Consider the following 14,971-nt stretch of genomic DNA (forward strand, 5'->3'; position numbering starts at 1 on the left):
ACAATATTAAAAACACATTGCATCATTTGTTATACAACTATAGAATATGTGTATATTGCTTATCAAAGAATTGTAAACACTCTCTTTCTTAAAGTACACTTGTAACCATGAATTAGTGTTTCATCATACATCAAAAACTACCTTCTAGCCATTCATGTAAGAAATTATTATTTATTTACCTTATCCATAGCTCAAAACTGTGCCAGTTTAGGCAGGACAGTCCTAATTTGAGGGGACTGTCTCACTGAGCAGGACTTTTGCTCCAATTATAGGACAGACGTATGAATAGAAATAGTCATTACAGGGGAGGAGAAGGAGGTGGGCCTGCAACACCGAAGCACATTTGACATGTTCACACCACTTTCTTAGGAGAATCATGGACATTTGGACATTGAGGATATATATATTAAAGGTCTCCTCAATGTCCAAATGTCCATAATGCTCCTAAGAAGCATGTGGCCTGTATGTGTGTGTGTGTGTGTATATATTGTAACAAAGGGAGGCATTTTTCTGACAAGAGGCAGAGAAAGTATACAAACAGAATAAAACATTGGCATAGTTATGCACCTAGGTGGAGATTAAACCAGGTAAAAACGTATGTGTAGTTTAAAGTTTGTTAACTTACATGATTTCCTCTCAGCAAACAGACAGGGTGTGGCTGTGCAAACAGAGCCACTGATGGGTGTTTTCTTTTAAAGAGAAGGTGGGTGTGTCACCTGTCCATCAAGCTAAGGCTGGGGGAGGAGTAACATGTATAAAAGCTTGTTTGTGCCATTTGTTCAGGGAGATCAACGCTGGGTAAGCTGGCTGGTCTTGAGAGAGCTGAGCTATGTCTAGCTAGCGTTTAAGGTCTCCAAGTATTGCTGTGAAATCTGTACGGTGTCCAAACATTTACCATCTTGACAATAAAACTACGTAAAAAGGAAGAAGTTGTTTGCGTGTGCTTCAGCAGTAGCGGGCTCTTGCCACAAGATATATATATATATATATATATATATATATATATACACACATATATATATACACACACACACACACACACACACATATATATACATACACACACAATGTCATAGTAGTGTGGTATCTGCGCTTCTTCTAGTGGCATTTCCTGCTGCTCACAACAATTCTGTGGACAAAAACAGCAGAAACTCCAAAACATATATATAAGTGCAGGACACTCAATACAATGTGATAGTGTGTGAAATGAAACAAAGACGTCTTGTGCACTCCTTCTCAGATCCAAGATAAACACATGTTGCACAGAGACATGTTTATACTCTTTTGGTATCATTGGTATTTATCATTGGTATATATATATATATATATATATATATATACATACACACATATATATATATATATATATATTATGCATCCTTCACCTTCCAGTTGTGCTTTTGTGGAAAAGTGCTTTTCAACCAATGTAATGTGGACATTTAAACATACAGGACAGCCTCAATATAATTTCACTTTCATAAACTGAAGTATGTTAGTTATGTAGGAGGAAAATGTAAACATTTTAATTCATAATAACTCAAATAGTTTTATTTTGGTTCTAAAGTGGCAAGCCAGTTGGCAATTGATCACTAGGACGAGTTCACTATTGCTGCTGCAGTGGAAAGAAAAGCTGGATTGGGTTACGTATGGCGTTACCGGCGACTGCAGGAACTAAAATGTAAGCTGTGTGCTGCTCATTGGAATGCCTGGGATTGGAAATGTAATCAGTTCTCAGGAACAACAATGAGACTGACAGCCTGGTTCCAGCTCCAGAAGGAATGATGACACAGTTCGACATTTGACAACACACTGGATATTGCCGCTGAACTTATATTGGAATATTAAAAACCATTATTGTGATGCACTTTTCTATAACAGCAATGTCTACATACTGAAACAAAAAGATGAAAAGATCAGATTGTGTTGTCTAGACTACACTGACAATAGGGATATTTTGCTTTGACTTTTAAACACTTAAACTCTACCCTCAAAGCAAAAATTTAAAAACACGTTCTGAAGCATTCACACAGTACATATAAAGAAATTCCTTGCTGTAAAATACACCTTAGCACAGTTCTTCGGTATTAACAGGTCATCACAATGGGTATTGTTCACAAGACTTTCTTATCTTGTCCTCTTAAAACATGAGATAGACAGTAAGGGACAATTGCCACAGCAATCAAAGGAACAGCAATGCTCTTGCAGAAAGAGAGGACATAGAAGACCATCTCAACTTTGGTGGGAAGTTCAAAGGAGTCCAAGACATGGAGAATGAGTAGAGATGCTATGATACAGCTGAGGTGGAATATGAATTCTGTTGGCTGCTTGCCCTTGTATTTGTACATCTGGGTATCTAAAGCGAGTCCTAGGCCAGCGAATACACCTAAATTTCTGATAAGGCTGGCAAAAGGGGTGGAGTCAATGTGGATCCATTCTGGCCTGGCACACCATTGTTTTGCCTTGTCTAGGGTCCACAAAAGATCCACGTCAAACTCTTTGAGTAATAAGTAGAAGCCCACAGCAGAGGAAAAGAAGAAAATAGTGGTGTAGATGTATTTCTTCATGCTGACGCTGTAGATAGCTGGTATGTGGTTAAACATTTCAGCCACTCCCATCCCTGGAAATAAAGGAATATAAAATATGTGTTACCATACACAATGGAAGACTAGATTGGATTGCTATAAAATGTTTTTCACGTCCTTCAAAAACAGATGGATCTGTGCTCTGTCACCACAATGACTTCCCATCAATGAATACCAGTAACAGTTACATATGTCTCATGTAAAGGGTCATGACCATGATAGTTATGGATAAGACATGTATCTTTCCAAAAAATCAAGCCATATCTATGTGTAGACATCCATTTTAAATCCCATAGATTGTAAGCCTGCGAGCAGGGCCCTCTTACCTCTCTGCATGTATTACCCAGTACTGTTTGTTCCCAATTGTAAAGCGCTACGGAATCTGCTGGTGCTATACAAATAAATGTTGATGATGTTGAAGATGATGTTGTCACTCACACAATGATCTCTGCGTACCTGAAATGACACCCGCAACGACCTGGTGAGGGAAATGGGCGGCCACAAATACTCTTGACAGGCAGACATTGATCTGGACTCCCCAGAAGAAAGTCCACAGGGCCCAACGCTGACACCTAAGTTTAGGTTAAAGTAAAATAGTCAGTGTACTTTCCTAGAGACCAAAGTGTTTGGTAATAAAATCTAGTTCCATTAGTACTGGAACATGAGGACCAACCAGGAAATCTAACCTATATAAAAATATCATATATAGGTTATTAGTGTTTTGGTTTTTAAGTAAAATAAAGTCAACTTTTTGACTGCTTCCCTTGTAAAATATAGGCAAGACTGGGCATCCAACAGTGGCTACTGTCATAAGTTTTAAAGAGAGAATATTTATTAGTGGCGCTATATAAATAAATGATGATGTTGATGATGATGATGATGATTTATTTGCCAATAAACCTTCCTTTCCCCAACAAGTAGAACCTCGGCTGTACTTTAATTATCTTCCAGGCTCACAGCCGGGAGACGTTGGAAAGTAAACAACATTATTTAAAGGTTGTCAATACAGCTGATTGGACAGCTATAGTGGCATCAAATGCATCAAATCTTTCAAAGTAGACGTCTTGCTTCCACATCTCCTGCTTATTAACCACTTTTTCTATGGAGTTCTCCTTTAGGGGGCAATTTATTAAGCAAATATTTACCCAAAATCATGCGGAAACATAGATTTCTCTGGCATTCATTAACTTAGTGCTTAGTACCGCTGTCCACATAGATCTCTATGGGGACATCTATTTAACTAACTGCTAGAAGCTATGCTAACATCCTCTTCAGATGGCGTTAAGCATAACTTGCTTTGGTCTACGGCCGCTGGAGACTGCAATTTCTCCGTAGCTTGAATCAGCACAGTATGTACAAGTCGGCCAAACATAGAACTAATGTTTTTTTGCAGCTGCGGCTAAAAACATCACTGGGGGGGAGAGTACTTTACTGGGACAGTCGTTTTCAACTAATAAAAAAAATAATAAATATTGGAAAACGCCAATAATAGAGAAAATATTGATTGATATTGATTCTTTTTATAGGCAATAACGATTTGAAAACTAAGTAAAATTAAACCCACCTTCAGTTTTTTTGGGCCAGTTAACTTCCATTATCTTTTGTATTGTGGTAACATTAACAGCAGAGCCAGGTTTACAAACACAAAACACACTAGGGACTTGCTTCACATCCGCCTTGTTTCTATTTTGTCAGTCATTCCCTGCAACTTGAACTATTGTCATTTCATAATAAGGGGCCTGATTCATTAAGGATCTTAACTTGAGAAACTTCTTATTTCAGTCTCCTGGACAAAACCATGTTACAATGCAAGGGCTGCAAATTAGTATTCTGTTTTGCACATAAGTTAAATACTGCCTGTTTTTTTTCATGTAGCACACAAATACTTGATAGCTTATTTGTACACTGAAATTTAAAGTTTATATTTGTGTGCTACATGAAAAAACAGGCAGTATTTAACTTATGTGCAAAACAGAATGCTAATTTGCACCCCTTGCAATGTAACATGGTTTTGTCCTGGAGACTGAAATAAGAAGTTTCTTCAGTTAAGATCCTTAATGAATCAGGCCCAAAGTTATTATTTAGCATGTAAGGCTAAAGATTCAACATCACTCACCGGCTCTTGAAAGAGGTGTTATTGTGCAGAAGGGTAAGTACAGCACACACCATCACATAGTACACCGACGAGGAGCCCATAGCATGGCCTGATGGACTTCCTGTTATTACAAAGAAAGCAGGAAACATCAGCATTCTGTGCAGGATGGGAGGGAATGTGATATTTTTAAAGAAAAGGGTCGTTTATCTCATTTTGCTGATACGGTACTTTAAAAGTACACTGAGAACATTGTTTTGCATAGATCAAAACCTTTGGACCAATAAATCATTAGTTCACTGACCAGATTGAGATGCGCACAAATTTATCTTTTTTCTTGAGTGTACCTGTCAGCTCACACATGAGGGCAGCAATTCTGTAGACTGAGCTATTATTCATATCTATATATTCCTATTAGCTTCATTTCTGATAAATGATCAGTGCAAACCCTTCTTTAGAAAGATATATGAAGAAAAGTAAAGATATTAGAGGTAACCTACAATGAAGAGTCAGGACACTGTTGTTTAATTGTTAAACATGGGTGCTATTAATTTAGTGTCAAGGTTGGTTGTGGATACATAGGCATATTTATTAAAAATTAATGCTATTTAATTTTGGGGCTGGATGGGAGATTAATTATTAAAAGTGGATGCTATTGATTTAATGTCGGTCTAGTTGGGGAGAGAGAGGCCTACAGTACTCATTGCTCTGCTTTCCAGAATAGTGCCTACCACTTATCCAAACAGGGACCCAATGTCCAGAATCCGGCCAAGCAGCAAGACACCAGCAGCACTCAGTAGTTAAAGCTGCAGGAACAGGTAGGAGAGAGCAGCATAGGGTTGGAGGTCAATAAAGGGCTCCCCACAGTTGGTTGCCCTGCCTGGCCCCTCTGATTGTGTTTTAAACACATTCAGAGCGGCCAGGCAGTATACTCTGACTGCCTGTCTGTGCTGACATCGTCACTGACCTCTATATACTGTGCAGCCCCAGGGAGCCCACTGTTATAAGCTAAAAAAGTGGCGGCAGGGCCTAAATCCCCCCCCCCCACCCCCCAAAAAAATACAGTCTAGATCTGCCCCTGGTGAGAGATGTGATTGCAGAACACATAGAGGACCATACATAAATACATACATACTTACATACATACACAGTTATTGTATCACATAAATACACAGAGATACACATATTTACACAACTATAGCCACACATACACTAGTGCAGGTTAGACTGTACTTGCATGCACATACACACACTTCTACAATCCTATACATACAATATAAATAAAGCACACAATTTTACAAAACACAAGGGCAGAAAGTTCTTTATATTACACTTTTTACTCTTTCCATGACTATTTTCATAACCAAATCATTGTTGCTAGATTGGTATTGTACTATAAACAAACAGTGCAACAATTCACAGGGTTGCAAGACAGTCCATAGGACAACATAGTGTAGATGCTAGAGGTCCCCTACCTGGTCCAGTCTCACAGGTTACAGGGAACTGCTTAATCTCTGGAGCTGAGACATTAGCATAATAGGATGTCTCATGTACCCACCAGTAAGGCCTTTGTCCAAAAAGAATCCTGTAAGAAGCAAACAATAATTATATTAAGTAGATCATGCACAAACCCAACAAAGCACAACATAGATATAGGAGGATAACAGAAAAATGTTTAATTCTTTTTGATGATTTCATGTGTTTATAATGTGTAGGGCCCATCGATGTGAATATAACTAGGAGGAATCCGAATTTTCTCTTGAGTAACTTGTTTTGCCCTAATCCTTTTCCCTATATTAGTACTTATGTGGGAATCACTCCACTTAGACCCTCAGCATTCATTATATTCATCGGAGGTATGGCTCTCTCTCCAGACCAGAATATATCCAACACAGCAGCTGTGAATGAACGCTGGCTGCTGATTGGTGGATTGCCCAGCTGGCTTTTATTCACAGCCTCCATTGTAAATGATACAAAACACATGTGCTTCAGTTGTTCAATGGACCAGCCACCAATACACCTATAAGAATTGTCAATTGTGCTGTATGAACCAGACGCACGACTAATTTTCGTGCATGAACAGAAATGAAGTGCGTAAAGGAACAGATGCAGTGTTAAGGGTTGTGGCTTAAATCATTGAAGGTTATCTGTTAGATGAATAAAGAAGCATCTTGGACACAGGATTGGGTTCCAGTATCGGATTGGCTTAACAGGATACCAGGGAAATCCCTGATGGCTGCACTGCCTTTGGTCGCAGCTCCCTTCTGCCGACTGCCACAGTTATAATCTATTTAAGCCTCCAAAGCCAAAGCCAAATCATCCAGCTTTGGCTTTGGCTACAGCATTATTGTGAACTCCTGTCTGTGATCTTGGCCAACTAATGGGAGATTTGCACTGGGTGGCTCCAATCATAAGTTTCCTTGGTGGGACCAGTCTGACACTGGCGAGAGCAATAATAGGTAAGGTCGATAGACAAAGGTCACTGGCAGATAACAGAGTATTTAAGAGATAAACCATCAGACTGATGTGAGTTCTCTGTACAGCGCTGCCAGGGCCCTCTTAAGAACATCTTGGGCCCCCGGGCACAGCAGTGCACCGGGGCCCCTATATATACAAAAAAATTTAAAAAATGATTATATATATATGGGCCCTGCAGCCCAGGGGGGCCCGTCGGAGGCAGCAAAAAAAAAAAAACCTGGAAAAAAAAAAACAGTACTTACCTTGCGGTCAGCTGGTGATCAGGCTCCCTCTTTGGTCTCCTCCTCCGTTGCGCTCTGCAATGGATGTCGGGCGGGCGTGATGACGTCACTCCCGACATGCACTGCGAGCGCCGCATGGAGGAGGAGACCATGGAGGGAGCCGGATCGCCAGCTGACTGCAAGGTAAGTATTGTCTTTTTTTTCCAGGTTTTTTGTTTTTTTGCTGCCTCCGACGGGCCCCCCTGGGCTGCAGGGCCCCCGGGCACCTGCCCATTGTGCCCAATGGGAAAGACGGCCCAGAGCGCTGCGGATTTAGCTATATAAATAGCTGCTGCTGATGATGATGGTGATCACTGAGATCTTTGTAAGTTAGAATGAGGATTTCAAATTTTACACGGAAACAACCAGTGTATTAACTGGCAAAAAGACCAGGGGGTAAATGTATCAAAGTCTGTTTTTTTCATCTCGCGGGAGATCGGCGTCTTTGCAGCTAAAATTTAAAGGGGCGATGGCTTGTAAAGGCAAATGTGCCTTTACAAGCCATCGCCACTTTAAATTTTAGCTGCAAAGACGGCGATCTCCCGCGAGATGAAAAAAACGGACTTTGATACATTTACTCCCAGGTATCAATAATACACACACTTTGATGCAGTACCAGATTGTATAACACAAAGCTGATTAGTAGAGGCTTACAATGTAATGATGAGAGCTTGTGTCTATTTTCTAGTAATATCGTTAAGGTAAGGATCAGGAGATGTTTTGAGTGAGGTTGCGAGGACCAATTAAAAAACATAATCTCGGAGATTGTATTTTATTGATCCTCCCACTCACACCTATCTCAGTGGCCAATTTAAAGTAGGCCAACAATTATGTAAGTAAATTTCAGGGGAGGATATGATCGCATGTATATAGGAAGCAATGTCTAATGGTGACAATGGAATATGGAAGCTCTGTCACAGACCACTAGGCCTGAACTTACTGAATGATGGGCAACATAAAATGAACTGCTGGATGACCTTGTAAAATGACAAAGGAGAATAAGTAATATAGTCCACTGTTGTCATATTCTGAGACAAACCAATCCAGAAACTATGCCAGGATTTACAGATTTCTCTTCCACAGCAGTCATACAAAATGCAAACAGTTAGATGTACTCAGTGACCACCTTCTTGGCATAACTGGAATCAGTCTGAAATCTATCAAAATCTATAAACCTGCATTTATGTCCTGTGAATGAATATAATACATTGAAACGTGGCTTTCTCTTGACATTTTTATTTTTGCCATTTTGTCACACTGAGAGATTATGTGGATGATGTGGAAAATTAGGTAAATCTTGCTGACTGCTCATGTCTATCCCTGGAAATGGATAACAATATTCTGTTTGCCCCATTAGCTCTGTTCAGTATCTATTTATGGAACCTTTCTGTCAGCAGTCTTTGATGGAGCACTTAGCATAATGGTCCCTAAGTATATGAACTTGTTATACCACATGTGTCCTCTGCATAGAACACTTATCCAGTGCCGTGCTCAGAGCCTTAAGCTGAAAATGGTAATATTCAGTATGGTTTCCCTATGTCACCAGGACAACTATCTCCAACCAATAGGCAGCGAGTAAACCCTAAGCCTGCCCCCTGCGCAATGAATGAACCCATGAAGCAGCATTCTCCGTTAATAGATACATTTTCACCTACCTGTTGCTTCCCTGTAGCAAAAAAAATAGCTGTCAGACTGAGTGGCCCGGGGGCCCGTTGCCCCCCTGCCTCCTGCCCCAGCCCGCCCCTGCTCTTGTCTACCCTATAAAATTCCCGTATTGTTTTTTATCGCCGATGATAAGCCCGGTCAGCAGTAAGATTTGCCAGCTTTCTCTGCTATGTCATCGCCTTTTGATAAATTGAGAAAGAACAGTAGGTATGACGTGTGCCCCCACCGAGGACACATAGCGGATGGGGGTGCTGATGAGGGATTCGTTGCTTACATTTTTAATTTGCATGATTATGTTATGTTTATACTTCTAGTCCAGCCTCAGCTCAGAGTGACTCACAGTGTGCACTGTCACAGGCGTAGGTATAGGGCTGGTCATGCCGCTCCAGACTACTGCTTTCACCAAGATGAAGTTCTATCTCACCCAGGGCACTAAAATGACCAGTTATGGATCTGTTCCCCTGTTACATGAGAAGTCATGCAGTATTATCAGAACTGAAGAGCTCTCATGTGACCGGCTAGGAGAGTTTCCACTTCTCTCTCCACGGTGTTAATACAGGAGAGATGCAGCTGATGAACGCTACGCTTCTTTAGCTGTAAAAGTGCCATGTTCATCTGCTTCTGTGGGACATCACCCGTAGGATTTAGAATTTCTAAAATGTTGTATGTACTTTATATTTAAACCTTGCATATACCTTTCATTTAATTGTCTTTTTGTTTTACCTAGTGAGATCTGTAATATGAGGTAGTGTTAATATTGGCACTTAGACAGTGAGGACAGTGAATGTGTGGACAGCAAATGTAAACACGTTATTATGGACAGTGCTGGGATAGAATGTTAACCCTTTATCCAGTGCTAGGTTAGAACGTTAACCCTTTATATAGTGCTAGGTCAGAATGTTAACCCTTTATATAGTGCTAGGTTAGAACGTTAACCCTTTATATAGTGCTAGGTTAGAACGTTAACCCTTAATATAGTGCTAGGTTAGAACGTTAACCCTTTATATAGTGCTAGGTTAGAACGTTAACCCTTTATATAGTGCTAGTTTAGAATCTTAACCCTTTATATAGTGTAAGGATACAATGGTAACCCTTTATATAGAGCTAGGATAGACATGTAACCCTTTAAACAGTGCTAGGATAGAATGTTAACCCTTTATATAGTGTTAGGATAGAATGTTAAAGCTTTATAAAGTACTAGGATAGAATGGTAAACCTTTATATACAGCTAGGATAGACATGTAACCCTTTAAACAGTGCTAGGATAGAATGTTAACCCTTTATACAGTGGTAGGATAGAATGTTAACCCTTTATACAGTGGTAGGATAGAATGTTAACCCTTTACACAGTACTAGGTTAGAATGCTAACCCTTTATACTGAACTTTATATTTTTATTTTTTAATTTTTGTCAAACAGGATTAAATATATAACCAGCACTATACCAAAAACGTTAATACTCATCTCTCCTCCAGGATTTCTGGGCAGGAAACGACCCTCTAATAGTATACGTGTTTACTTACTGAAGTTTTGCATGTTGCTTTTTCCTGTAGATTGTAAGCTCACATAACAAATGTAGTAAATCATTACAGCCCGTGTTGTGCTATATAACTAATGAATAATTATAAAAACTGACTCTCCCTATTTCTGACATTTATTAATGATATGTCATTGCCTGGTTATTTTGAGTACTCACCACTTAAGGACAAGGTTGAGCCAATCACCCACCACAGACACCCATATAAGTTTGATTCCCACAGACTCACACAAGTGGAACCATATGGGGAAGAAGATGTAGAACGTGCTCCTGAGGTCAGCCGCATGTGAGACAAAGATAAACCAGTCTTGGAAATTCATCAAGTTCTCCTGAAGATATTTGACTATATAGATTCCCATAGCATGAAGGGCATCCATACCCACCTCCATCCTGCATATCTATCCCTAGCTCTAAGTGTTTCCTATCAGTAAATGAAAGTACATCGACCCCCAGCTTAAATACCATTTCATAAACACCACCCCTACTGTTCAAACAAGAGACATCAAACAAATATTTCACCATTGGAGTTTTCCAGCATAACTTCTCATTTTGATTTTTGCCTTTTTTTTTTTACCATTTATTGATCAGGTTGATCAGATAAGAGCAATGATTACCATGCTGTTCCTTACTACTCAGATTGTTTATTGAAGTCCTGTTTATGTGCTATGATATCCTTGAGTTTTATCTGCTGAACCATTCAATGCTGGGATTTTGAGATTATACAGGAAGGAAAATACTATATCTAATCTTGTTCTTTGACAAAGTTTAGTTTCTGATACCAGGTCGGATTAACAATTCAGCTGACTCAGCTATAACTCTAGGCCGCCTCTCACAAATAGTCCCATGAGCAGTCAAACTTTTTTTTTGTTTAACTTAGAGGCTATAATGAATGATCCCTGCTGGGTCTTGCAGAACTTGTCCACCCTGGACCTCACCGGATACCGATAGTACTGTCAGTGCGCAGTAAACAATGGCTTCACCAGCTCTCTCCGGGGGCTTGCTGCACTAAAGTGCAGCTCCATCTGCATGTGTTGTCCCACCTTCCGCACTCTCCCTGTGTAAACATACCAGACTCAGGCAGGCTGAATCACATCTCAATATATATCTGTATGCAAACGTAGTTTTTTTGTACTTATAATATCAATTCCATCTCAACCTCATTCCTGATATTTCCCCTTGATGATGCATTGTGCAGTCTTTTGTCTATATTGATATTACTCCTCACTTATTTGATACCATTTATATGCAGTCTCCTGTCTATATTGATTGATACCATTAATATGCAGTCTCCTGTTTAAGACATAGACATGCGGAATTAGTGGCGCTATATAAATAAATTGATGATGATGACTGTATTTAAAAATAAAGCAGTCTCCTATTTTGATTGATACCATTTTATATGTTGTTTCCTGCCTATATTGATTGATACCATTTTATATGCAGTCTTCGGTCTATATTGATTGGTACCATTTTATATGCAGTCTCCAATCTATATTGATTGATACCATTTTATATGTAGTCTCCTGTCTATATTGATTGATATAATTTTATATGTAGTTTCCTGTCTATATTGATTGATACCATTTTATATGCAGTCTCCTATCTATATTGATTAATACCATTTTACATGCAGTCTCCTATCTATATTGATTGATACCATTTATATGCAGTCTTCTGTCTATATTGATTGGTACCATTTATATGCAGTCTCCTGTCTATATTGATTGATACCATTTTATATACAGTCTCCTGTCTATATTGATTGATACCATTTTATATGTAGTTTCCTGTCTATATTGATTGATACCATTTTATATGCAGTCTTCTGTCTATATTGATTGATACCAATTTATATGTAGTCTCCTTTCTATATTAATTAATATCATTTTATATGCATTCTCCATTCTATATTGATTGATCCCATTTTATATGCAGACTCCTGTCTATATTGATTGGTACCATTTATATGCAGTCTCCTCTCTATGTTAATTGATACCATTTTATATGCAGTCTCCTTTCTATATTGATTGATCCCATTTTACTGCCAAACACCTGTGACACAAATAAGTATGTACAATTTCCCTGTAGCCATTCCAAACCTTGACTAAATAATATCCCTAAGGTACACATGAACTCTATACAGAGAAACTATACCCTGGATTCTAAGTTTCATCATCAAGCAACTGAAATGATAAAAATAGAGACACTCCTAACCGAGTGCAGGAAACCTAAAATTGTGCACAAAACCTTAACAGAGATCCTTTATTTGTAATATATATATATATATATATATATATATATATATATATATATATATATATATATATATATATATATTCTTTACAATCTGGTGCTAAAAAGGGAGTTTCTCTTGTTTCCAAATACAATACTAAAGGCTATCAGATTAAGATAATATTGAATAAAAAATGAACATTTGTTGAAGCGAGACCCTATATTCAGTTCTGCAACAAAAATGTAAAAAATATCTTAGTGGCCAGCTTTCTAAAACCAATAGAAAAGGGTTTAACCACAAAGGCTTATAGATGGCTACCAGATAAACCATACGGAAATTTTGGAAGCAATAAAACACGGTGATCAGCTTGTACACGTATGATTAAAAAAAGCAAAAGAAGTTCTGGGATGTCTCAGGAGAGCTTTACCACCTCCAATTTTATAAAACTGCGATGTGCATATGTAATTAACTCCTACAATGCAATAGCCATCTATAGTAGTGGGGGCAACCAGATCTCTTAAGACTAGATTTATGGAACACAGGAGAAATATCCAGAACATGGTAACTACACATAATGGGCTTTATTCATGTTCGGACGTAAGTGCGTTTGCTCTGCACATGCTCATAAATGCATCTTATACCAATGAATTCATGTCCGAACGCAAAGGACACTTACGACTGTCTACACCTTGATGGGCGGAATGGGAGACGGGAGTCGGACAGACATAGACAATGTCCTGTAAGGGCGTGCCTGGGTTTCTCTAAAGTACACTTGTTTCAGCTGTGTTATTTGCACCAGCTACAGGGCAGGTGTAAGTGTAAGTCCTGACTGCTAGTGATGACTGACATGGCATAGTCTTTGGAGAAGTACACGTATGTGTGCCACTAGCTAGCACAGAACTTGTGTATTCCAGTAAGGTAGACCATAACAAGGCAGTAAACATTAAGAACATCTTGATTCATGTATTCAACTTTAAAAATATATCTTGTTTTTAAACCAACCTTATTTTTATTAACGATTATACTGCTTAGAGTTGTTCATTTGTTTTATAATATACAGTTTTTGTATGCGTTCTGCTGTGACCTTATATTGCACTTATGCTTGTGCATATACTGCACTCTGTTCTTTCTGTTAACATACGGCAGGTACTATTTAGACAGAGTGTACTTATACCCAGATTCAAAGCAAAATGCACCTTGATGTCTGCTTGGAATTCAATACGGTCGGAACTATGCTCAAGGTCAGTGCTCTTTTGAATGAGGCCCAAAGCACTTTCATATTCTCCATAATGCTTCTCCACTTAGTCTCAGAATCACATCAATAGAATATGTCAAACACACTTTACATGGGGGTGACAGATTCTGCGAAATCTGTCTTAAGGTGGCCTTCTGCATTTTAAATCTGCATACGCTGTATCCAGAAGGCTTTTGAGTTTAGCGGTTTTGCAAAATAATCTATATTCTTAATATTTTTAATTATTATTCTCTTTATTTTTCCATTATACTATGTAACATTTTAATGTTCCTTTCTTCGCTTACCCTACATTTGGGAAAAACTGATATTTTTATCTATATGCTAACAAAATTGTGTAGTTAGAGCGACCTCTAGATCTGTTACCATTGATTTTTAAGGTTCTGCAATAACATATGAAGGGTATGGGTTTTAAGGGAGCCTCATTTCTATAGATTTCAAATAAAAGACTGGAATAGATACTAGCATAGTGGTTAGCACTTCTGCCTTACAGCAGTGGGGTCATGAGTTCAATTCCCAACCATGGCCTTATCTGTGAGGAGTTTGTATGTTCTCCCCGTGTTTGCATGGGTTTCCTCCGGGTGCTCCGGTTTCTTCCCACACTCCAAAAACATACTGGTAGGTTAATTGGCTGCTAACATATTTACCCTAGTCTGGCTGTCTCTGGCTGTGTTTGTGAGTGTGTGTGTCTATATTAGGGAATTTAGACTGTAAGTCCCAATGGGGCAGGGACTGATGTGAATGAGTTCTCTGTACAGCGCTGCGGAATTAGTGGCGCTATATAAATAAATGGTGATGATGAATGAATTTACTATAAATGTACTGTATATCTATATGATGGATACACACAGAGCCTGGAGATAAGCTACAGAA

General features: G+C 38.8%; 2 protein-coding genes across 2 annotated transcripts in view; both read right to left on the reverse strand.

Moving 5' to 3' along the window:
- IFI35 (interferon induced protein 35) overlaps positions 1–14,971 on the reverse strand; it is a 721,240-nt gene that overhangs the window by 237,102 nt on the left and 469,167 nt on the right. The gene's annotated exons all lie outside the window — the stretch shown is intronic.
- On the reverse strand, positions 1,319–11,051 carry LOC142094856 (glucose-6-phosphatase catalytic subunit 1-like). The gene is made up of 5 exons (XM_075177426.1): positions 10,773–11,051; positions 6,150–6,259; positions 4,699–4,798; positions 3,039–3,154; positions 1,319–2,617 (listed from the first exon to the last, which is right to left on the reverse strand). Exons 1-5 carry the CDS (start codon positions 11,000–11,002, stop codon positions 2,112–2,114), a joined length of 1,062 nt encoding a protein of 353 aa, XP_075033527.1. The 5' UTR covers positions 11,003–11,051; the 3' UTR covers positions 1,319–2,111.

The sequence above is a fragment of the Mixophyes fleayi genome, chromosome 6 (assembly GCF_038048845.1).
Source record: "Mixophyes fleayi isolate aMixFle1 chromosome 6, aMixFle1.hap1, whole genome shotgun sequence".
Lineage (NCBI taxonomy): Eukaryota > Metazoa > Chordata > Amphibia > Anura > Limnodynastidae > Mixophyes > Mixophyes fleayi.

Excerpts from the sequence above, each read along its gene's own strand:
- LOC142094856 (XM_075177426.1), bottom strand. The coding sequence starts at position 11,002 with ATGGAGGTGGGTATGGATGCCCTTCATGCTATGGGAATCTATATAGTC. Across the intron at positions 3,155-4,698 it reads AACACCTCTTTCAAGAGCCG|GTGTCAGCGTTGGGCCCTGT; the intron begins GTGAGTGATGTT and ends ACCTAAACTTAG. Across the intron at positions 2,618-3,038 it reads CGTTGCGGGTGTCATTTCAG|GGATGGGAGTGGCTGAAATG; the intron begins GTACGCAGAGAT and ends CTTTATTTCCAG.